General features: G+C 31.4%; 1 protein-coding gene across 3 annotated transcripts in view; it reads left to right on the top strand.

The window, feature by feature from the left end:
- LOC127700652 (plexin-A4-like) overlaps positions 1-26,472 on the top strand; it is a 254,130-nt gene that overhangs the window by 37,367 nt on the left and 190,291 nt on the right. For all 3 annotated transcript variants that reach the window (XR_007981679.1, XM_052204230.1, XM_052204219.1), the window contains exons 5-7: positions 9,027-9,127; positions 14,179-14,317; positions 16,287-16,455. Coding sequence is in view for 2 of the 3 variants with exons in the window: in XM_052204230.1 (XP_052060190.1) it covers positions 9,027-9,127; positions 14,179-14,317; positions 16,287-16,455 (409 nt within the window). In the remaining variant the exon portion in view is untranslated. The remainder of the gene's footprint in view (positions 1-9,026; positions 9,128-14,178; positions 14,318-16,286; positions 16,456-26,472) is intronic.

Genomic DNA, 26,472 nt, shown 5'->3' with positions numbered 1-26,472 from the left:
TATAAATTTAACATTTTGCTAAATTTATGAGAAAACTGATGTTTGTTGTTTTTGACAATCATCCCATTTTAACTGATCTTGAATTATTTAAAGAAGAATAAATTGAGAAACAACAGAGAAAAGATTAAAGATTAAATCTACCATTAGATGTTGGCACAAATACAAAAGTTGTTCTCTTCTATCCAAACTCTTCTTATCATTATACAAAATAAACAAATCATATTGATACAATTATGTGTCTAACAGTAAATAACAGATAGTCTAAACAGTAATGTCCCTCATTACCTTGGGTTATTAATAAATTCTCTTGCATATTCAAAAGTGTTTGCTCTGGACAGTAGTTTTTCATTCACATGTTCTTGTGTTGTTGACTGACATGTACTTATGGTAGGCCGTTCGGTTGCCTATAATTTCTTACATCCACTTTATTTGAACTTTGATGGATAGTTGTCTCATTGGCAATCATACCTCATCTCCTTTATTTTTATATTAGTGATAGAGTTTTATTTTTATATTGACTGAATTAATACCGTCACCATACTGCACTAAAGTTATTACCCTTAATACATGCACTGGACTGGACTTCAGTTATTTGATGTATTTTATGAACTAAAATTTTCCATTCACATACACTGAAGTGACTGACCTAATAATTGAAAGGGTTAAAATGATGTCCACTTGCATGTAAAGGTCGAAATTTTTCGCCCTCAAATGTCTGGACTAATGTTTATCCTTTATTAATAAATTATTTACTTAAGGTGGTACCCAACACCTTCACTAAAATTAATTTGGCTTGTTTAATTTTCATAAAATTTTGACGAAGTATTTACTTTGACCCTTTGACAAAAATATAAAAATTTCAAAAAATTTGAACCAACCAATTTATCAGAAAAATTAGACTGGTTATATAGCAGTTTGACAAACACTAACTTTGATCATTGAGAAGCTTAATATTCCCTTAACAACACAACGTAATGAAAACGTTTAGCTGATTTTACTCCCTTTTACTTGAGTTATCTCCCTGTAGTGTTAGGTACCACCTTAAGTCAAGTACATATCCCTCACATGTACTTGACTAACATTGATTCCACTAAAATAATATTCTTTATATATAATTTAAACTAAATGTATTCCTTCACATTGAATGGCTTAAATTTTTACCCCCCTTAATATAAAACCTCCCTAAACATAGTGGACCCCAGATATCCCCTATCATGCATCTCACATGTACTTGACTATAGAAATTCTGTCATAAACCCTCATATAAAGTGGAGTAAAGTTATGCCCTCACATGTAATGGACTAAAAATAATCCAGTGGGACTCCAATGGATAACTTAATCCCCTAAACTGGTACTGGACCAAAGTTATAAGATATTGTAAAGTGAAGTGAAATTATTCCCTCACATGTAATAGACTAATGAAATCCCCTTACTGGTACTGGATCAAAGTTATAAGATATTGAAAAGTGGAGAGAAATTATTCCATCACATGTAAATTGGGCTAGAGTTATCCTTCGGACACACTGGACTAAGGTATTATCCCCTTACTGGTACAGTGTCGTGGATCAAAGTTATAAGAAACTGTAAAGTCGATTATTTTTTGGAGTTTAAATCACGTAATTTGGAAAGGATTTATTTTTTTATGCTTTTGTTGTTCCTGATTATATAACCTCCTTAAATGTCAAATTTACATAATGAGATATTTTCAAGATTTTATCAAAATTGTAAAATTAGCAAAAAAATAAATCTCTTAAAAATTTCAAAACATTTGAAGTATACTGTCTATACATTTGAAATATTTGCTTGTAATATTCACCCATGAATGACATAATGCAGTTTTCATAAACAGGACAATGTTATGACCTGATGGTGTTGTAAGGTTACCATAAACTAAACATAACTCATCAATCTATATTAACCGATTATTTCCTGTTATATTCTGTTGGGAACATTGAAAAAAGTAGAAATTCAATTTACAAAGAATCATCTTCTTCTCTTTTCAATGCTAACTTTTGTTCGAATGGTGCATTTCCTCTGGTTTTATTGGAAAACATGTATAATCAATTCGGAATTGATCAAAATTAATTATTTCTGGAAATGAGATAAATCTCATTTTTGTTTTTGGGAGTCAGTTAAAATGTCCAAATAATCAATTTTTATGTACAATTAATTAAGATTATTTCAGTATAGTGAATCGTTGAAATGATGCTATACAGCATCTTGATAAGTGAGGTGACCGAGCTGATGTCAGAGTAAATTAGTTTTTTGGATGCAGTTTTTCCATATCCCATGGAAAATTCAGCTTTAATTGATGCATCTTATTTTGGAAAAGAATGACATCATTTTCTCTAGCTTAACTCTGTTGCTTCTGCGATACGGCTTCGATATAATCATCAAGTGGTTTTATGGTCCATGATGAATGGTCCCAGCAATCAGTATGTCCTTTTAATCAAGCGTACTGGGAAAATCTTTTCTGGAAGTGAAGTCTTTATGACCAAGTGTACTTATATGTACATGTCTTTCACGATTAATGTTGCATGTTTTAACATGAAGTGACATTAAATTCTTTGATTGGTGTTGCTTTGGAATTAAATTCATTGACTCAGAATATGTGATGCAGTAGAAAAGTGTAAAATCGACAGCTCTACAACTAATGCTGTAATTCCTCGCCCTTTTAACTTGCCATTAGTTTATGCCTCAGATCTTATCGTTATGCTGTTCAATTTTGTTATATAGAATTAGACGAAGAGATGGTTCTTCAGCCACTTTTCTTTATAGTTTTTAGACTTTTTCCACTTTGATTGTTACTTAGAAATATTGTAGAGTGGTAATTTTAAATAGCACAATCAATTTTAGAATAGTAAGATTGATTCTTAGCCAAAGTTCTATGCTACTTTAATTATAAAGATACAATTTGTTTTAACGTTTAATTGAATGATTTTTTTTTTAGTTTATTGCATTTGTTGTAATTAATTGAGAAGAAACCACAAACAAGCAAAACTAAAAGAAAACAACTTCAAAACATGTTGAAATTGAAATAAGAATTTTGTCTTTTTAGATAGTTAAAATTTCTGATGAACGAGGAAATCAGCAATGAATAATGTGCATCCTTTTGATATAGATCTTTTCCACCACAAAACAATTATTTCTGGATTTTATTCTTAAGATAAGATTTTCTCACGATTTTAACACATTTTATTATTTTTGTTTAATGTTTTTAAGAAATTACAGAAGATATGGGTATAAATCAATGAGACGGCAACCAAACAAGACAAAACAAACTTCTTTAATTGTTTGCCTATTTGATTTTTCCATGGAACAGAAAGTTTAATTAACACAATTGACTCACAGTTTTCCTCTTTGAATTGTGACTGTACTTATTCTCTCTAGAAAAAGATTTATAATTGTCACAAATTTAGATAACCATAAAAGATGCAACAGTTCTTTTATTATTAGGGACTAAGTCCTACAAATTTTATTAAAGACCTCTTAAATTGGCAAAACTTATAGTGAAACATTTGACCAGGATTTCTTTAAAATCAGCTTCTTTTGCAAGAGGTAGTTCATGGATAGTTTCAGTCACTGACTTTTTTAAGGAAGTACTATATTATAAACAAAACTGTAAAGTTTTCTTGGACAGAGGGAAAGGTTAATGTATTTGGTTAAATGTTTTTTTCTAACCATAATGCATGGTTATGACTCACTTCAGTGTAAACACAAACAAGATGGGCAGTAAAAGTCACTTTAAGGCCTTAAAAAGTTCCTTATTTAATACCATTTAATTGTCTTATTACACAAATGTCAAGCACATAAACATTATTTGAAAGATGCAACCTTGGCTTCTGTTCCAGAGTACGCCTAGAATGTCAGCCACTTTAATTAACAAACAATCTGGAAACATAATTAAAGTCATTCAGACTCATTTTTTTCCTAATTTGACCTTATTTTGTATGCATAAATAACATACATGTAATTTATTAGAAAACAAATCATGTAGTTATGAGTCATATTTAAGCATGGAATGTTCAAATTAGACCTGGGAACTTTTTGATATGGCCTGCAGACTATCTTATATTAGTTTTTCCTGAGCTTCCTCCTTGCTTCTTAGGAAATAAAAAAAAATATTACAACATAGGTGACACATGACTGTTTATCAATTTCTTGAAAGAGGGTAACGCTATTTCAATTTTGTCAAGAGCTTTTTGAGAAATGTGTTGAAACTGAAATTGCTGAAGATGGACTTCGGTAAATCCAAGTTAAAGTCCCCTGAATTTAGATTTTTAATTGCAATACACCGGCTTCAACCTCAATATACATGTCTCTTTTCGTAGAAATATTACCCAGAATGCATTAGATTCTGAACCAAAAAATTAGCATGTGGCAAGGACAAAGGTATTTGTTATGTAATCATGTATTAACATTGCGATAGTCGATGTCATTTCCTAATGAAATTTCCTGTGATTGAATGCACAAGTGTTTGTGTCAATTATTCTGATGCAAAACATGGCTACTGAAAATCAAGGCTAAGTAGCAAATTAGGTTACCTTGATGACATAGGAAGGAGCCAAAAAATGTCCGTATTTTGTCCAGTGTTCAGAAAATATATATTGACCTGTTGATATATAATCTTTTGGTCTGAGATGGATTTCAGTTCTCTCAGACATACCAAATTTTATTGGAATACCATTCTAAGCATTGATAGGAGGCTCAAGTGTATTTAAAAGAGAATAACAGAGAGCTGACTCACAGTTTTAAATCCATGAACCACATTTGTTTTATTAATTAAATTTTGTCACCAATTCTTCATATCTAACCAAAAAACGATTGTGGCCCTGTTTTATGGTGTGTGAGATTTTTTAATGATTTTTAGAAGTCATGATGACAAACAAGACACCTAGATCACAATACAAGAAGTGTCGATGCAATATTTAATCTTGATTAAATTTTTGAATTGTGTCAAGTTGACAAGGGAACAAAACCCTATACATGTCAAGAAATTATAAGATGTTTTGTAATTTCTTATATTCAATTGGTACTTTTCAAAATTAGAGATATAATGGTGAAAGCCTTTATGGATTTAAACATTGGTTTCACTTGGTTTCTTTTCAATGAAGTTGTCAGAACTTATTTTATTTCATGTCATACTACTTGAAAGAATGATAGACATGAATGTTTGAATTAGGTTTTTTTTTATAGAAGGAGAAAAATGTTGTGTAAAGGCTTTGTTGGAGAATTTGTTTGTTTTTTTAATGAATTAGAATTGAAGTTATTTTTTTTTTTAAAAAGTATGCAAATTTAAGTTTCATTTTTTCCTAGTTGCCATCTTCAAAACTAAGAATTATTTGATAATTGAAAAATGAAAGTTGAGAAAGATTTACAGACTCCCCAAGAAGTTTAAAAAGTAAAGTTCATGGATTTATAAGGTCTAAGGTTTTGGTTATCTAATGTTGTTGTGTTGCTATCTCATTGACCTTTAAACTCCTGTCTGCTTTAATGTACTTGAAATCATAAGACCCCAGCTATCTCTCCAAATCTTAATAAGTCCTAGACCAGATTTTTACTGTATAAATTCTGTTACAAAATTGCTATGAAAGGGATGTTTATTTTATAAAATGCAATATTAATCAATATTACAAGCTCATATTTATACTTCATTAAAACACGATAAAAACATTACTATTTATTGATAAGTTCCAGGGAGGCTTCATTAAATGTAGTGATTAGTGATAGTGAGTTACTCATCCTGTCATTAAGAATGGTGGACTTTTCTGATTGGTTTAGATAGTCCTGGTGTTCAATCAAAGATCCCCATCTTCCTTCTCATTTAAACAGATAAGATCCAATGTTTCATGATTCATGGAAGCAGCTTCCTTATCTTTTTCTTTCCTCTCGTTAAATGTTTTCAGGAGGTTTACCATATTTTCATACTTATGTCATTAAAGGATATGTTTATGTAAAGATAATGTAACTGCTTGTTTGTGAATTTTGATCAAATATGGTAGATAAGATTCTGTAATAGGAAATTATGTCTCCCAAGAGTGTCTGCTGCTAGTTTGTTTGTGATATATAGTATATAGACATAAAGAGCATTCGTTTTGGAAACTAAAATTCTTTCCGAGACGAAATGATATAGATAATATTTGTGTTTGTGCTTTTGCTGTCAATTATTTTTGGTGTCAGTTTTGATTTTTCATTGATCTGGTTCATTCTATTTATTTGATGTTTTGCTTTAAAAACTGACAAGTCTAACTTCTTTCAGATAATAAATTACAAACAAGGATAGAAAATGGCGAAAATCTTAATTTTTTGTCAAACCTGCAAGAAATTATAATTATCAAATTTCTAAAGGTGACGATTGTGGTGCAACAATTTTCAAGTAACATCAATATTTTATATTCAATTTCACCTTGGATGATACAAATTTGAATTGAGGTAGTTTCAGATGTCACCTTGACCTTTTCACCCAGTCATTGTAACCTGGCCTTGACCTCATGAATCTGTAATTGGAGTAACAATACATGACTTGCTTACATTCTGATTCACATCTGTTGGTTTCTCATAGATAGTTGTCTTATTGGCAATTATACCACATCATCTTAGTTTCATAATGAGAGTATATTCATCTGTAATATATAATTTGGCCTTCACCTCAACTCATGCTCCAGATGTTGGTCTTATAAAGTCACATGACTTTGCCATCATTTCCAGTTGTGATTTTAATTTTTTTTTTATTAAGTATGTAGTTCAGAAATTATGCATGATAGATTAATTATATTTTCTTGTGAATTAATTGAAAATAAATGAACATATGCACCTTAAAGATTTCACCTGTGAGTTGACCTCAGTTTGAGAGTTCAGTGCATTTTTTAAAACAATCCAATATTGAAAGGGTTGAGATTTTCTAGTACACGTATGTGTCAGTGTCATACTTCTTCTGGTAATTCAATGAATTTGTTCACTATCACTGGAGTCTGAGATTATATCTTTTTTCAGCAATTGTTAAACCTCAGGTGTTCTCTCGGTGGAACAATTGACTCTTTTATGACATTCCTTCCCTCTTGGAGCCTCAAATGTTATGACAGCCTATCATATTTCTTTCCCCCAAAGTAACAATTTCGTAAAAGATGAATATTAATAACAGATCAGCTTTAAATGGAAGAAAACAATTTATTTTGTAGTTTCAAATTAAAATAATGATTTAAGTTTGTGAAATTAAATAAATATCCTGTTGTAAATGAGAATTGTGCAATAAAGATGATTAATCTTGCAACAGAGGTATAATATAAGATTGTTTACTGTAATTACAGAGTGTATAACATATTTGTACCAAGGATTTTACCGACTTCATTATCATTCAAAGAAATGTGTCCCTTGGAAGAATCAATTTGGAAAATAAACGTCTCCTGGATTCATCACTTATTTATATAAAACCACAATTGCACTCAAAATGTAAAAGTACAATGCTATAACTAAATTAATTTCAAAAGTACTAATTGTGTGGTAGGAAATTCATTTCAGAAGTACAACTTTTGATGTAGGTTTGTTTTTTCAATGGTGTTTACCCAATTTTTCCTGTTATTTATATATTTAGGTCATTAACAGTTATGATTGACTACTTAAATGCAGTTTGAAGTTCTATAAATTATTCATAGAGGAAAACTGTTTTCTGTCAGAAATATAAACAAATGATATGATGTTTTATGACATTTTATTACAAGTTAGCATACAGGAGCCTTATATAAACTGCTCTATTTCTCACTTAAAGGGGGCCTTGGTGGCTGAGTGGTGTAAGTAGTCAAACTACTTTATCACTAGCCTGTCAACACACAGAGGTTTTGAGTTCAATTCTGGCACATGACAGGGGCTGTTTGACGCCAATCTTAATTGACTAGGATTGTCAGTTTTCATACCTGAAAGATCCTTGGTTTTCGAAAGGCACTCCTGCATCATCTTCCAATAAAAACTGACCACCACGAAATAGCACAATAGTGCTGAAAGTGGCTTTAAACACCAATCAATCAATCAATCACTTTGATAATCTCTCAGTATGTGTTTGAAAAAAAAAAGATTTGCAGTTTTGACAACAATGTAATGGACTAATTATATCTTCATTGAAACCACATTTTAACAATATTTTGTTACTTGTTACTATAAGGATTAAGCTATGTATAGAAATTTTGAAGTTACTTTGATACATTTGTAGTAGTAAATGAAGAAACCTAAAAATTAAGAACCTTTGAAATAGCAATTTTTTCTAAAACCACAAAAATTGATACCAGCAAAGTGTAAGTTTAGTTTTAGTAATAGAGATCACCTTTAGTCAAAAGAAAACTTTTATGGGCAGAGAAAATGCTCAATATGTTGTTGAGATAGCTTGCATGTCAGAACACCATAAAACCTCAGACTTTTGTCTCCTAATCTGTTAATTAACTATAAGAAGATCTGATACATTATTTAAGAAACAAGAGATCTGTTTATATGGTAATAAAAACATGAGATGGGATTTTTTTCTGTAAGAAATCCAATAGATTTACATTAAGCAGCTTTTAAAACTCATTCAATGTATCAAAGATTTTAAAAACATTCAAAATACCAAATTGTAAAAGAAGAACTTTTTGTTAGTGATACAGTAAAGATATAATTTACATGAACAATTATGCAGTATATATATAAAATAGGAGGTGATGTATGATTGCTAATAAGACAAAGATGAGGCTGTAAAAACTACAGATCATCATGATCATATGCCCGTTACTGTGATTTCCTTTTGTCATGGTCTTAAAAGGCTTTATGTAGATAGATATTACATAAAAGTAGTCTGTATGTCAAAAATGAATTTAACAGCATAAATTGGCTTCATTTGGCTTGATTTACTGGTTTTCTGTATTTCAGAACTATGTTTGTAAATTGTAAGATGAAATAGAATGTTTGTTACTGCTGTATATGTTACTTTTATTTTGAATTAGAAAATGAATTGATTTAAAATAATCTTAAAAATTAATATTTTTTTCTTTTATTTTTTTCAGATTTATAAGTTAGCATTACAAGACTGTAGCCAGTATGAAAGTTGCGGTGAATGCAGAGGAGCTAATGATCCATTCTGTGGCTGGTGTTCTTTGGAAGACAAGTAAATTTATACCCCTCCACTCTTATATCCATCAATATAACAGATGATTGTTCACTTCCAACCTTCTTCAACCAATATTACATTATTATTTCAATGGATTGATGTACTATTCTACCGTTCTTTTTACAAATTTAACAGATAAATTCTAACTCAGTTGGTGTTCTTTAATCCTTCTTTCCACCATTTTATCATGATTTTCACTTGGATGGTACCTTTCTCTTCAAAAATTTTCCATATAATTTTTCATTATTGGGACACCCCTCCACCATTGATTCTTCCTTCGTTGAGGTAACCAACTGTTGTTCAGCCTCTTTGAAAATTCTGAATACAATCAAATTCTATTACTGTTACATTCTTATGCAATTCTTATATAATATTGCAGATAAAGATTTATTCTTATGTAATATTGCAGATAAAGATTTAGCTCATAATTCTTTATTTATGTATATTATTGACGCTGATCTTTAACTCATACTATTAATTTATGAATATTATTGACGTTGATCTAAACAAAGTTAATGATTGTTGTCAACCTTCATACGGAAGTGTCAAAATTGTTGGATTTTTAATCTGACGTCTTATGGTGTTTTACCATATCATTAACATACCAGGTAATATTACATCTAATACAGGTGCTTTATTAAGATGAGTGATTATTCAGTGACTTTATAAATAAATTGTTAAAAAATATAAAACAATTTGATGTCTGGGAGCTACTGTTACATTACCTATTGTAAAATGGTGCACATTCCTAACGTGCCATACAATTCGTTGAATTTAATTATAAAAACAGATTAAACAATTTAAGATTTGCGTTACTAATCTAATTAATTAGTAATAAGGATAGCTGTTAATCTTTGTTAATAGCTGTTGGAATGCTCAATACACATTTCCCAGCGACCTTTCGGGATCGGCTCCGCCAAATATTTAATGCTCTGCCAGACAACTGTCACTGTCATATTTGTATTTTAAGTCCTATTAAAGTTGTTCTGTTATTAAAAAGATTGACTTCTCATAAGGCAATTAGCAACTATTAAAAAGGAACAACTGTAAAATTCTTACCGAGGAATTTACTAAAATATGACCCACACAAATATGGAAATCCTTAGGGAACAACCATTTAACTCTGTGAGGGATGGGGTTATGGTTTTTCTCTAGGATCAAGCCTTAGGGAAAAAAGAAAATTTCTGATTGAGAATTTTTAATTGCCATTTAATTTAATGTTTAATAAGTTCTTAAAAAAAGATTTGCTTTGCACAACCTTAACAATAAATGATTTGATGCTTGCATGGTGCGAACCAAATTTTCAAAATGAAAAAAAATTCTTAACTCCTTCCCCCTAAAAGTTAAATGGTAGTTCCCTTTGCTGGTAAACTAACAGATCTAATATATGGCTTCATTATAATAAAAAACACTCCAAATATGAATAGAAGAGTTTAAAAAATAAGTTGTCTGAAGACTAAAGGGTTGTGATTTTCTTGAAGATCTTTTTAGCTTTAGGAATCTGATTTATGTGTGTTAAAATAAACTCAAAAAATAACTCTGAGAACATTTTACATCTTAGATTCTTCAGAGACTTTAATTAGTATTGCATATTTGTTGCATCATTTCAATGTGAATAGAAAACTTTCTTTTTCCTGGCAGACAGCTACAAAAGTATTGACCTATGTGCGTTAAACTAAGAACTTGACTTGCAAGAGTTGTTGTATAGTTTCTGACTCTTGCCGTGATGTGCTATTCTCCCTGGACACTCAATTATAATAATTATGGAAATTTGGTTAGGATATTTTCCATTAAACTGACTCATTTCTCACAGGAGTACATACTTTAACTTTTGTTCAGTTCAATTCCATCTTACCAATTGCTATAATTGCCCAATATAATATAGCAGCGTAAGATTTTCCGTGTATATCGTAATGAACAATCGTTGGATGCAGGACTTGTATAAAGTTTGACAGAACATATAAATTACTTTGCAGACCGATATTGAATATTCCGAGCTTTCGTCTTTTATTTGGTAGAAATTGTTTGATGAATAGTCATGGGTATTTTGGACGTCTTTTGAGGAAAGTAGAATGAACAATGCAATCAATATTACTGTTACCCTGATGATACATTAATCTGGTTCCTGGTGTAGTCATTTTTTGCCATTATCTATCTCCTGGAAACAATCTTATTCAGAAATTTTTATAGAAGTTGAAAATAACATTGAATTACAGATCTGCATATTTTTTTTTATAGAAATGTTAGAATACTAAAAAGTTATTTTTGATTTTCTTTTTCATTTCAGTAATTTTTAAGTTTACTGAATGCTCTGTACGCATTTTGCAGACTTAATTATTGTTTTATATGATAAAACAGAGATTTTAGTGAATGTTTTTAAATTGTTGGGTAGTTGCCATTAACTTCAGGAATTAGGGAAATAACACATTTGATGGGCCTTTTGATTTCTATTCAGTTAGATTTTGTCAGATCTTAATCACATTTACATTGTTAGCTTTTGCAATCATTTCTTCATTACACAGGAAAAACAAAAACAAACTCTGAAAAACATTGTTTTATTTTTACTTAGTTAGTTTTGGCAATCTTTTCATTTAGTGTAACTAAGTATGTTAGCTTCCTGAATTGAGGCTTAATTTTGTAAAATGTAATGAAATGTAAAAATTTAGGTAACCATTAAAATGCACTGATTCTCGGAACTGTTTTTTTTGTCTCGCCTTGACGGAGTCAAAAAGCGAGACATAGGTATGCTGTTTCAGGCGGCAGCAGCGGCGACAGCGGCATCAACAATGTATTAGTTTGTGATTTATGAGGTCATGTTCATGGTGAACCACTAGTGGTAGGTCATTGATATTTGGTATGCAGTTGTATTAGCATTGGCACATCTCATTACCATGGAGATTATTTGGCCCTGGCCCCTCAGTCAAGGTGTATTGACTTTGAAATTTTGCTTAGTTTACATGTATTAGTTTGTGATTAGGTCTAGTTCATGGTGAACCACTAGTGGTAGGTCAATGATATTTGGTATGCGGTTGTATTAGCATTGGCACATCTCATTACCATTGAGATTATTTGGCCCTGCCCCCTCAGTCAAGGTCTATTGACTTTGAAACTTTGCTTAGTTTACATGTATTAGTTTGTGATTAGGTCAGTTTATGGGGAACCACTAGTGGTAGGTCAATGATATTTGGTGTACAACTGTATAAGCATTAGCATATCTCATTTCCATGGAGATTATTTGGCCCCGTCCCCTCATTCATGGTCTATTGACTTTAAAGCTTTTGCTTAGTTTTCATGTATTAGTTTGTGATTAGGTCAGTTTAAGGGGAACTGTTAGTGGTAGGTCAATGATAATTGGTATGCAGTTGTATAAGCATTAGCACATCTCATTTCCATGGAGAATATTTGGTCCTTACCCCTCAGTCATGGTCTATTGACTTTGAAACTTTTGCTTAGTTTACATGTATTAGTTAGTGATAAGGTCAGTTTAAGATGAACCACTTATGTTAAGTCAATGATATTCGGTATGCAAATGTATTGGCGTTTGCAAGTTTCATTTTCGTGGAGATTATTGAACCCCACCCCCTAATTATGGTTCATTGACTTTGAAACTTTTACATAGTTTACAAGTTAATGTTTGTGTTTAGGTTTGTTTAACGGGAACGACTTATGAAAAGTCAATAGTATTTGGTATGCAGTTGTATTAGCATTGGCATATCTCATTTCCATGGAGATTGTTTAGCCCTGTACCTTCAGTTATGGTTCATTGACTTTGAATATTTGCATAACTTACATGTTAAAGTATTGCTATTTTAATTTCAACATTTGCATTATCAAAATAACAAATAGGCGAGACATATCTCTGTGTTAACAGTTTATGAAATTTTTAACCAATGTTACAAATTTTGCTTTTTACAAATAAATGAAAGCTGGTCAAGGAACATATGAATTTCCAAGTAAGTTATAGGTCTTGTAGAAGAAATCAATGCGGTGAATAGGAGGTCCAGGACTTTTGTAATTCAGAAATCAAAGGTTCCCTCCCTTAAAATACAGGCCCCAGACCTTAGACCCACACTAACTTGAACCCTGGTTGAGTTTGACACATGCAAAAATAATATTGTTAATGATTATGGTATCTCATTTTTTGGGAAGGAAATTGTATGGCATTATCTTTGATCTGTAACAAGTTGCCAAGAACTAATGTATCCGATAAGATGTCAAGGGAGTTTACTATAAATGGCTGCAGCACCATGTATGATAAATTTGTAGTCTTCATGTTTCTCCTGGGAAACTGTTAACACAGCTATATAGAAATGCTTCTCTTAGATATGAAATTATAGATAATTATCTCAGAGTTTTTTACCGCATAAACAGATCTGCTTTTCGTTTATGATCAATTGTTTGCCGATATTTTGTCACCTGTTGTAGAGGAAAGCTGGCTACGATATTTGCTTTCCTGATTGTTTTATGTCCGGTCAGGGAATTCCAAAATCATTATGTTACTTGTGTTGTGCTTTTTCACAGGCAGAATACAGTAAAAATGGTAATGAAGGGAGAGAAAATTGTTTTCCATCCAAACATTGTTGCTAATATATCAGAGTAAAATGTGTTTATCAGAACTTCATATCTGCATACATTTAACAAATATAATGATATAATTGAGAGATTAACCAATAAACTGTTTAAAACTTTCAACAACTTCAGTGTTGTTTTAAAATGTTAAAAAATGATAACATTTTTGGGTCCAAATAGTGAAGGTTTGTAAGCTACAAGTATATTTTTTCTTAGCTATTGTCCAAATATGAAACTTAAATTGTGCAGAACTGGTTTGGCATAAAAAAATTGCTCTTGGGAAAATAAAATTGTGACGCATAACTGCAGTTGTCCCATATAGGTCTATAGTTGTGATTTTTTTTTAACGATTTTTAATTAGGCCCTGATTCAAAGTTGCCTATTCCTTAGGTGATCAGACAATTTGATATATATTCTGTGGACAAAAAAATGAGGAGTATTTACTTTAGTTTTTTAAATCCTTATGTTTATGTTTATAGATGTAGCGTTAGAGAACAGTGTGAATCTAATGAGTCAGAACTAAGATGGCTAGGATACAAAGGAGAAACATGTACAAACATTACATCTGTGTACCCAGACAAACTCCAGAAGAACAACAAAGTATCCAGGACTACAAGTGTATGTATTATCACATATAATTGGTGTCAACTGTTCAGTCTAAAGTTAGAAAATACAGTTATACTTAAAAAAGGTAATATGAATTACCAAATTATTGGACTGTTTGACAGACCATACCATACAAACACTAACATTACCCACTCCTCCAAGAAAATAGACTTACAGATAAAAACAACAAAGATCAACACTGGGTCCTTAAAGCTGATTTGGTACAGGCACAAAATTTGTCGGAGTTGAACCAATTTAATGTGTACAAACAATCCTCCCCCCTGACTATCTAGACCATATGTTGTAATAGTTAAGCAGATAATGAAAAACCTGCACAGTCCAGCTACCAACAGGATGACCTCTAAGGAAAAAAGAAATAAAGGATGTGGCATTATGAATGAAACAGGTATTGGAGAAACATCAAGTCATTCTATCAGACTTCAATGATGAGCAAGAATATTACAGATGCTTTTTCTGCAATTACCCAGACCATTTTTCATTATTGGAGTTGGTTTTTTTGAACATCTGAATTAGAAAATACCTGGTAGGTTCAAATATGACCTGTACAAGGCTGAAATTGCATATATATATATATATATATCCAATATCTTGGTTTATATATAAAAAAAATATATAAAAAATCTAAATAAATTCAAATGTTTGAATTTGAATGATGAAGTGATCAAAATTTTAATAATTTTAGATAAAATAATCATTTGAAATAACCTGCATCCAATTCCAGTATTAAATAGAATTCAGTTAATGTTCATTACAAAACTATAATCAGGTAGCTATAGTCCATTCTCATCTTTATAGGAATCTAATGCGTTTTTGTCAGGGATTGGAGTGGGAAAATCTTCCATTTAAAGATAGACATTCTTTATGGAAATAGCACCCTATCGTTCAAATCAGCATTGGAATATTTTAAACCAGTATATGTCCTGAAAATAAACTTGTTTTCATAATTAGAAATTGTTATCAAATGAATTGGTAATGTGAGAAAGATTGTGTCAGCAAGCTTGACTGTTTAAGGAAATGGAATTGTAACGAGAATGCAAATTGCCAATGTAATTTAGGCTCCTGTAATGCATTAAATTACACACTTGGAGTACAATATTTGATACATGGTTTTGTACAAAAATTATGATTAATGTGATAAAAACAAATTATATAAAACGATGCTGAAAGCAACATTCGGTATTAGTCACCAACGTGTATATCGTTTACGCTGTATGATGTTAAAGGTCAGAATATGGTCATGTCGGCTTGTATAGGGATTCCGTACCAAGCCACTTGCTTATTTACTCCAGTGTAATTGGATTGTCAGAGTAACAAATCGCTGTCCTCAAGTTCATTTGTTTGTAATCATAGATCAGAAGTCTCGTGAAAAAAAAAGTTATTTGATTAAATGCAATAATGACAAAGTGTTAACAATACTTATGATCTGCACTTTAATGGTTATGAAAAAAAAAACTAGGGTAGTCATTGACAATTAAGTTAAATCATAACTATTTGATATTGAAAAAGACCAATATTTATATTAAATTTTTTTTAAAACAAATTTGTTCATCTTTTATTCAATAAACTATCAGATCTTAAAATATTGTTTTTTCCAAAAGTAATTTCAGAAGTTCTCAATTGATAAATGTAATCTTAGTCCATGTTGTGATGGAAAATATGTAACAAGCTAAAAGAATTTACGGAAGGCAATGTTCATTGTGTTATATTTTTGCTGTTAACAATCATTGGATATTACTGAAATTTCTGTTACTGGGGCTTCAAGTGTAAATATTCTGTCTCCTGGAGAGTGCAAAATTGCTTTACAAATTAGATAAAGATACCAACCGAAAATTGAAAGGATTAGGAAAATTCAATTTTCTATAGAAATTAGCATTAAGCATTTAGCACAGTCAAAACATATTGTTTTCAAAATGAACTTTTTTGAAATGAGATAAATTAGTATTTTACTTTTTATTTTCAGTTAACTTTAAATATATCCAATCTACCAACATATGAGCCATTTAAAATTGTTTGTCAATTTTCTGGATATAATACTGTACTGCTGACCAAAGCAAACAGGACATCATCGAACACCATGACTTGTGAAACACCATTGCCTAATCAGCTCCCATCATTCCCTGTTGGTGAAGGTAAGTGGTTATAACTCTCTGTATGGGGCTTCAGTAAGGTAGACATGGGATCTCTAGGTCGTCGACACACCCCCCACCCCCCAAAGTCCCATATCTGATTTGGCCATGTTGGAGCCACAAGTATAATATAAGAAAGCAAATCATTACCTTTAATAGCAACTGTTCCCACGATAACAGACATGTGAAACATCTGAAGATTTATTTCTTTTAGGTGATAGTATTTGCACCTCATTGCCATCATGAACCAGTGTAGACTCGCTACAAGTCTCATTCTTGTAGATTTCCTCCTTACTAACTGATATTTTAATGGAAAGCTTCCATGACACTGATTGCCCTTGCATCATGCTCTGCAGGTGTCAATACAATGGCAAACATTTGCCAATGAGAAAACTATCCACCAAAGTTCAAATAAAGTGGAAGTAAGCAATTATAGGCAACCGTACGGCCTTCAACAATGAGAAAAACCCATACTGTATAGTCGGCTATAAAAGGCCCCGACATGAAAAATATGAAACAATTCTATTGAGAAAACTAACAGCCTAATTTATAACAAAACAATTAACGAAAAACAAATATGACAGACATGAACCAACGACATCTAATGAACTACAGGCTATATTGTGTTTTGTAGATTGTTTGTCTTTTGGTTGTTTTTTTTTCTTTTTTCGCCATTGCATTGTCAGTTAGCTTTTGACTTGTGAGTTTGAATATCTTTTTGTTATCTTCTGCCTCTCTTTTATAGAAGAAAAATTTGTTAAAGGGGTTAAAATTAAAATAAAGTATGATTAGGAATGGACATGTAGTAAGTTTTAAACTCGTGTTGCTATGTGAAACAATTATTGTTTACAACAATTGACTAACTTGACAATGGAATATTCCTGCAAAAGAATTTAAATCAAGGTCTTTATAATGTAAGTATACCTTGAATAGCTTCAGGTTTAATGTTAACCACAGAGTTTTGGTTAATTACATGTACATGCACAAGTTATTACACTACTCCCAAGATGTCTGAGATACATATGTCGTAATTGTGTAAGGTACATGTAGTCTGTTATATGAGAGATATCATAGATTACTTAATTCATTGTTGAAACAGATCTTGTGAACAATATTTATGGGCTAACCACAGAGTTATGATTCATCTCCTTGCGATATCGGGCTCTGTTAGATTTCCCAAGTCTAAAATATTTCTTATCTGATGAACCAATATTATTTCCCCCTACTACTTCTCTGAAATTGACTACCAATTTGTGGGAAATGTACCAAATTTTAATTGCTCCCCTACTTTGTTCCAATTTTACTTGTGACTGGTGGCTGTCAGCAGGACTGATCATTGTCAGAAAAGTGTTTTGAAGAAAGCAAAATCCTTATTTTTGACTTTGATATGAAGATACAATAGGTTACCAGTATGCACATTTTTCAATACCTGCTGGTACTATAGGTAAATGAGGGTACCAGTTAGTATAAAGTTTTAAAGAATGATTCATGACCATCCCAAAAAACTGATGATCTGTTCTTATGTTATCACAGATGACCAGTATACAATTTCCTAATTATATGGACCACAGCTGTTTCCTTGCTAGTGAGATATCACAGGTTACCAGTAGGTGGCTCCTTATCAGATGACCATTGCTTCTGCTCTATATTGAAGCTTTCAGAGGTGACCAGTATAGCTTCCTTATCATTTGACCTCAGAATTCATTCATTATTATGTCCAGATAAATCTTTTGATGTTTATCTGTGCAGAGAACACGTAGATAGGATATTTGTCTGTTAGCCGATCATCAACATTTAAACTTTCATGTGATGCTATCGGCACAGAAACAAATACTTAGACTAAAATTTAAACTTCTGTTTGATGGCTATCTGTATCGTTGTCACAGTGATTTATTAAGATTTTAACCTTGTTACTCGAGTGCAAATTGAAAAAGTTTTTGTCAGTCTTGCCTTTGGGAAGTTTCATTGAAGTGTACATCCTCATTTTAAAATTTCTGTCAAAAAATTAGCTCATTGGTTTCACCTTTTCTTTATCTTCTTGTTAAGTACATCACTGATGTTAATGATAGTTTTTGTTATGCAAGATGTAAGCTGAAGACTTGTAAAACTTAGTAATTGATAAGAAATAGCATGGGTAGAAGTATGTTCTGACCACCTAGACAGAAATGTTTGCTGTTTCTGGTGCATTGATGCATACAGTACAGTTCTTGATGAGCTGAGTATATCTGTGATTTGTAGCTTATTGAAAACCTATAAGGTCAAATACTGTATAGAAATTCTAAAAAGACTATACTTTCGTGCAGCTAGTCACTTTTTAATTGTTGTAGTCCTCAGAAATACATTGTGACTGACCTATATATTTTTTTGTATTTTTGAAGACTGTAATCTATCGCAATCAGTTGTCAGTGGTAGACATTTAGATTAAAAGGGTATCTTAACTATCCTTTCCACCCCTCCCATCCTCTGAAAATTTCGTCTGTTTTTTTTAAATCCTTCATAATGTGGTAATTTTCTATGGAAATCCCAGAGAAACCTAAGGAATTTTATTTTGCATTCTTGCACAGATGGAGAAGAAAGTCATTAAAAAAGTTAAGATTGTAATGAAACGAATTAAATACATGTTTATTCACCTGCTACTCAACCTTCAAATGACCTTGAAAGGATAAATATGGATTAATGCCATTCTAACTTAAAGATATAATGATACTTCAGACATAATCATTGGAACATTAGAGTTTTCTGTCTTATTTATCAAATACAAGTATTGATTAGGGAGGGATTTTAAACTGAAATTTTGTTCATTGCCTTAATCTTATTCAGGGGAAATGTTCAAATTGATTGATATTTTCCTATAGGGACTTCTGGGATTAAAATCTAGATGTTGACAAAAGAATTTATTACAAAAGAGGACAGAAATTTGAAATTTAGATTAGTTCTTACTATATTGATGGGTTGTAATTGGAAATACTGTGCTTTATAGCTGTGTAAGATTATATCTTTATCGTATTTGGGTTTTTAATTAAGATTTTTTTAAAGTTGATTGGATATAAGCAAGATTTTTTTTGTTAACACAGTCAGAGAGATATAATACCATTAATGTTTTATGTCTGACACAGGCCACTAAGGCACAGAATGTTTTCTGCTTTATACTTTTACCATATCAGTTCTGTGTAATGATTGATTTTTCAGAAGGGATATACTGTAGGAGAGAGGCGAAAGATACCAAACGGACATTCAAACTCATAAGTTGAAATAAACTGACAACATCATGGCTAAAAAAGAAAAAGACCAACAGACAAACAATAGTACACAAAACACAACGTAGAAAACTAAAGACTGAGCAACACGAACCCCACCAAAAACGGGGTGATCTCAGGTGCTCCGGAAGGGTAAGCAGATCCTGCTCCACATGTGGCACCTGTTGTGTTGCTCATGTTAGTACAAACCCGGTAATAAGTCTAATTTGGTAGGTCACATTCAGGGAAAAGGGGATGGGATTGTAGTTACGACATTTGGAACATATCTGCTATCATCTGTTGAACAGATATTCCATAACGGTCATATATAGGAGAATATGAAATGGTACATATTACCCTTCCAGTGCACCTGAAATCATCCCTAGTTTTTGTGGGGTTCGTGTTTTTCATGTTGTATAAAAATATACAACACAGAAATAAATAAAACTTGTGAGAAGTTTTATTTTTTTAGAATGTTCAGGGCTCTATTATGCTCCTCTTCTGATATAGCCAGACAGTTTGTGCTTCCCAATTTTGATTTGTTTAGTATTGGTAATTAAAGGCATTTACACCGAATAGTTTTATGGTTGGGACATCAAGAGCAAGGAATTTGTTTTTAAGACATGAAAATAATTAACTTATATTTTGATATAGGCTTTGTTTACTAACAGAAGTGTTGAAAGTCATCATACTTAAGTTTGTGGTATCTTCTTTACTACTACAATATTACAGTGACAGAAATAAAAATAAGGAGATGTGGTATGATTACTTTTGTACTTAACATGAACACGTTTCCTGATACCTAATTTGTTGACTTTACAGAGATTAACTGTTGGAAAAGATTGAAAATGTTAAATCCATGTTCATTTTTGTCAAGCATTCTCAATTAATAGTAGTTTTCTTCAGTTGTTTCTTCATGTGAATCATTGAAACAAACATAATATAAATGATATAACATATTTATCTATTTTGAAATCTTTGTAATGCATCATTTAGTTTCACACATTTCTCTTTTCCTCTCTGCTTCCCTTTGCACTGGTAGAAATTGAGTATCTAGCTCTGCTTATAACTTATAGACAAGTTATTGACTTACAGAGTTTTTTTCTTATAAACAAATGTGATATTTTACACAACCTGTGACTATCTCGGTTAAATATTGATAAACTAGTAAGTTGCTGGAAACCCAGTCCATACCACAGCTGTTGAAAAGCCAATTTAATTCATTCATCCATGCTTTGTGGAACAAGTACTTCATGTTGAACTTATTACTGGGTAAAAGGAGTGGGACACCTTATGAAACAAGAACTTCTCATGGTTAGTAAGCACAGCTGATAACATTCCGTAAAACAATGAGTACATTGAACTAGGGTGTATATAAAGGAGTATACAGTGACAAGTGGGGTTAATCTTGACAATTTATATTCTGATTGTATTATTATCCCTGGTAACTGATATTATGAATATTGGGTCTGTTGATTTGTAATGTATAGCAAGGAAAGTCAATAGACATGCGAAAAATTATTCGAAAATTTTCAGAATAAGATTTTTTTAATCAGATATGACTAATTTTTTAAAAGATTTTAGAATAGAATTTTTTTATCAGATATGATTAATTTTTTTCCAAAGTGACATAGGATTTTTAATAAGAATTTACACAGTGTCCATGTTAATTCTCTCAGGAAGTCATGACAAGAAAAATGTATATGAGCATTTTTTAATATATTATTTTTGTTATCAGATATGATTAATTTTTGACAAAGTGACACAGGATTATTAAAAATTAGAACTTCCACAGTGTCCAGGTTAATTCTCTCAGGAAGATGGTAGATGTGTAAATGTATTCCAGAATTTTTAGAATATTTTTTTTAACAGATATAATATTAAGTTTTGACAAAGTGACATAGGAATTTTAAGTAGAATTTATACAATGTCCATGTTTATTGTCTAAGAAAGTCATAAGACATGGAAAAATTTCTAGAATAGAATTTTTTTTACCAGTTATGATTAATTTTTGACAGAGTGATATAAGATGTTTAAGAAGATATTATACAATGTCCATGTTAATTCTTACAGGAAGTGACATGAAAAATTTTTATTTGAATTTTTTTTTAAATAAATATTTTTTATCATAATTATGATTAATTTTTGACAAAGTGACACATGAATTTTTTTTAATTAGAAACTTATACATTGTGTCCAGGTTAATTTTCTTTGTCTCTTTGTAGACATGTAAAAAAATATATTTCAGAATTTTTTTATGATAATTTTTATTTATCAGATATGATTAATTTTTGACCGAGCAACATAAGAATGTAGAGTAGTTATACAGTGTTGGTGTCAACTTTCTTGCAGTTACTAATGTTGTAAGCTGACAAAGCTTGTTGCCATGTGATTTATTTATGATTGTATGCATGTTGTATGTTATAAGCAATCAGTATGCAGGTTTTGGGTTAGATAATGTAGTTTTCATGGAGAGAGAGAAGCTGTTATGTGACAGTGGGTGTGTTTGCAAGTGTCATTGATAACATCAAGTATTCTGGTTTGACAATGTGACTGTGTGTCATAGTCTGTGGTAAATAGCAACAACATAGATATTAAGAATAACATTGCATAATTTAGGGAGTATTGTGCATTGAATAAAGGACAAAATAAAGCATAAATGCTGTGGCTGATTCAGTTGGGGGCATAGAGGGCGTAACCCTTTGATCTAAAAGGAAAATATCATTTTTTTGCCGAAAATCATCCATATTTTTTTGCCTTGCCTTGGTCAGTTGTATTTTCACCATTTTAAACATTTTCCCCCCCCTTTTTTCATCACAAATATCCCAGATATTATAAAAAAGAATTATGTTTAAGGAATATCTTATCAATTGTCCTCTGTGTTAATTCAAAACTGGTATATTAATGACCTGTCAATCTACAGCCTACATTGCAAAATTGGTTTTGAAACATTCATTGGGCACTTGAGAAAAAATAGAGTTGAAAATCAGAAAGACAGATGTCTGTAACGCCATTATTATCTATCTGAATAGTCTGCAAATCACGGGAAATTGTAGGAAGTATGAAAACAAGTGTTATCTGGGTATACATGCTCCACAGCTGTTACAGACAAAAATTGTAAATTGGTAGTGGTTTTATATAAGTACAATATACATGATAAACATTGATACATAAACAGGGGGTGGAGAGGGGGCACTGTGCAAGCTGGTATGGAACAATGTCAAGAACAAGATGATAAGGCTTGAAGTATCAGAGGTGTAAGGGGTATGATTATGGCTATTTGAAGATGAATAAGGCTATGTTTGCTCACATTTTGAAGTACTTTGTTGTAACCTAGATTGGTTTTTAGACAGATTGAGATATTTTATAGTTGTGAAGGGGAATATAAAGCCATTGAATCTCAATTTTTTTTCTCTGGAAAAGCTATTTTATCATTAAAAAAAGAAAATGACTAAATTTACAGGAAAGTCTAGAAGACATTTGAAAGATCTGCAATTATAGTTTATTCATATTCTGTGTTTACACAAGAAGTTGTCATATTTGTCATAACTTTAACATCTGTTTATCAGATCAGCTCATATATAAACATGCCTAACCTGTATCACCTCACAGCTCATATCTCGATGACTGCTGTGCAAAAATTTAAATTCCTATATCACAGCACATGTCTTGCTTTTAATCTGTAGAATTAATTTGTAAGGCATTGGCATTAATACTTGATAATTGTTAAAGATATATCAATTTTTTTAATGAAATTGTTATGATATTTATGAGTTTATTGTCCTAGAATCTGCATTTTTAATTTTGAAATCAATGTGTCACTAGAAATACAAACTCAACAGAAAGTAATCATTTAAACAAAAGGTTTGACAACAAAAGATCACATCTCCATTCAGAGCTTGACATATTATACATATTAAGTCCATTTTTTTTAAGGTTGTATGTGACCTGAAGGTGTGTTATTAATTTTTGTTTATGGATTGCTGTCACATTGATGAATAACCCTGTGCCTTCAGAGTTTTATTCAAATTACCAGTATATATTTTGTACAATCAGGGCATGATTTTGTCAGTTAATATATTTCCAGTTAGATACCATCACCCCTATATTGCATACTTCCTGACAAACACTTTATTTTAGTTGAATCTTGACTGTTATAATTACCAGTGCCTTTTTTACCATCTTCTCAGACTATTAATAATATAATTGAATAAAAGTACTGCCAGACAATTCTGTTTGAAGAATTCTCCTCCAAAATTGAGAACTTGATAGCTTCTGTCTCAGGAATTAGTATTAAATAAATGTCATACAGACTTCTTTCTTATGAAGACCTGTTTTTTGTCTTGTGTACAGGCAGTATTGTGAGAACATTGACTAGAATTGGAATGCTTGTCATTCCTGTCCCTACATTATGTAATCGGAATCAGTCATATTCGCTGCACATAACTTTGTTACGTCTGTTTTCACGGGTTTCATGGTGCTAAGATGCATATTTTCTGCATTCACGTAACATGTGCAAGTGCTTATTCTCATTAGAATATTAGCTTAATTTACATGTGATGCAAGAATCAACAAGTACATCTTGATTAAATTGTTATTCTAAAAAAAGTTGTGAGAAAAAAAGATGATTATTTTCCAAGATTGAAGGGTGTGTATAATGTTGAAATCATTGACAATTAAATTGGAATACATGCTTGTTTTTTCTCACATTTCAAATGTCTTAGGGTTTTTGTGGAATTTACGGTTATAATACTAATGAATTTTTAAAAGGTTTTGGTATGTAAAGTGAAAACTTAAACAGTATCAGTGTCAGAAAATGTTTTCACTATTAAATTTTTTCTATGTTATTGTAACCTATAGGAGGATGGTAGAATTACCCCACATTAGATCAGATTTATAACCTTAATATGACATTTTACCCCAAAAACAGAATTTAAACAAACATTTGCCTGTTTTACCTGATGGAAAATAAAGATTTTGATATATGCATCCAAATCAAAGCATTGCCAGACCCCTGAAACCAATCCATTTTGGAAAGTGTAGATTTCAAGACTTGGAGCAAACTTAATTCTAAACACTTGCTATAAAATGACTTTGGACACTGTTTGCCTTTGAATTTCTGTTAGTAACTTTATTGGCCACTGTTATTTAAGTACAAAAAAGTTTCAGTTCTCAAGTAATTCTCCCATTTACATTTTACATGTATCAATACCATTTTCAAAACTCTCATATCCATTTGTTCTCTCTAGAAAAATGAAGATAAAAATGGCTACTTATACCCTGCTAACATTTAATCTATCATTACGCAGATGATTTTGACACCAATTAAGGAAACCAGTTCAACAAAATCAATTGGTTTAGTGTGCATGGTCACATATATTTCTGTAATGAAAAAAGTGTCCAAAAAGTACCTCACAGCTACACACAAAACACTTGTTTTCTTTATTAAAATAAAGACATTGGAGAATCTTGAAATCTAATTGGTATTTTGTTTTCTTTTTCTGCAAAAAAGTACCGGTAAGCAAAATTTTTGTAACAGTTCAAAGATATATATAATAAAAATTCTAAAGCATTACTAGAGCGGATATGTTTTAATTACATCTGTTTTCAACTTGCAATTGTCTTTTAAGGACCATTGTTTATTACATAATACATAGTAATGACATCAAATGAAACAATCATTAGCAAAGCTTTATTTTAAGTTTAAATGAGGAATATATCACTTAAGACGATTAGAATCTTAGTAATGACCTGTTCATGAAGTGCTGACATAGATAGATGTACTTTGCTTCAGATCGCAATAAAATTGTGTGATATCAAGGGAATTGTTTCTTGATTGCATTCCAAGGCAAAGCTGTTTGACGGTTGGGGGAATCATGTCAGGTTGTTTTCTGAATTATGTATTGGTGTTAACTGTTTTCCTTGCAAGGGGAAGTAAGGTTCTCATGGGGGTTGACATTTCACAAATTGTTTGAAATTATGTTAATATTTTTGTACTTTCCTGATGTAAGGGGTGTGTCCTTAGGGTATATTGACACTTTATTAGGGTATTGTTTGGAAGCCCAGGATAAAGTGGCAGAAAGACAACTTAGTTAGTTTTTGAATCGATAGACTTGAGTGATAATTGACCTTTGGGTATCTAGAATAGGTATCTGGTGTCCTATGTTGACCACACAGAGACTGATTTTTATACGACCGCAAAAAAATTTTTGTGGTCGTATATTGGTATGACGTTGTCGTCGTCGTCGTCGTCGTCTGGCGTCGTCCGGCGTCGTCCAAAGACACATTGGTTTTCGCACTCTAACTTTAGTTTAAGTGAATGGATCTCTATGAAATTTTACCACAAGGTTCAATACCACAAAAGGAAGGTTGGGATTGATTTTGGGGGTTATGGTACCAACAGTAAAGGAATTAGGGGCCAAAAAGGGGCCAAAAATAAGCATTTTTGTAACTTCCAGACATAACTTGTGTGTTAGTGTATGGATCTCTCTGACATTGTACAACAAGGTTCCATATCACAAAAGGAATGCTGGGATTGATTTTGGGGGTAATTGCCTCAAAATTTTAGGAATAAGGGGCCAAAAAAGGGGCAAAAAACAAGCATTTTTCTAGTTTCATGACAATAACTTGTGTGTAAGTGTATGGATCTTTATGATATTGTACTACAAGGTTCCATATCACAAAGGGAAAGCTTGAATTGAGTTTGGGGGTAATTGCCGAAACGTTTAGGAGTTGGGGGCCAAAAAGGGGCCAAAAATAAGCAATTTTTCTAGTTTCCAGACAA

The sequence above is a fragment of the Mytilus californianus genome, unplaced genomic scaffold (assembly GCF_021869535.1).
Source record: "Mytilus californianus isolate M0D057914Y unplaced genomic scaffold, xbMytCali1.0.p SCAF_1, whole genome shotgun sequence".
Lineage (NCBI taxonomy): Eukaryota > Metazoa > Mollusca > Bivalvia > Mytilida > Mytilidae > Mytilus > Mytilus californianus.
The sequence above is the reverse complement of the archived record's forward strand: the minus strand, read 5'-3'. Positions and strand labels throughout refer to the sequence as shown.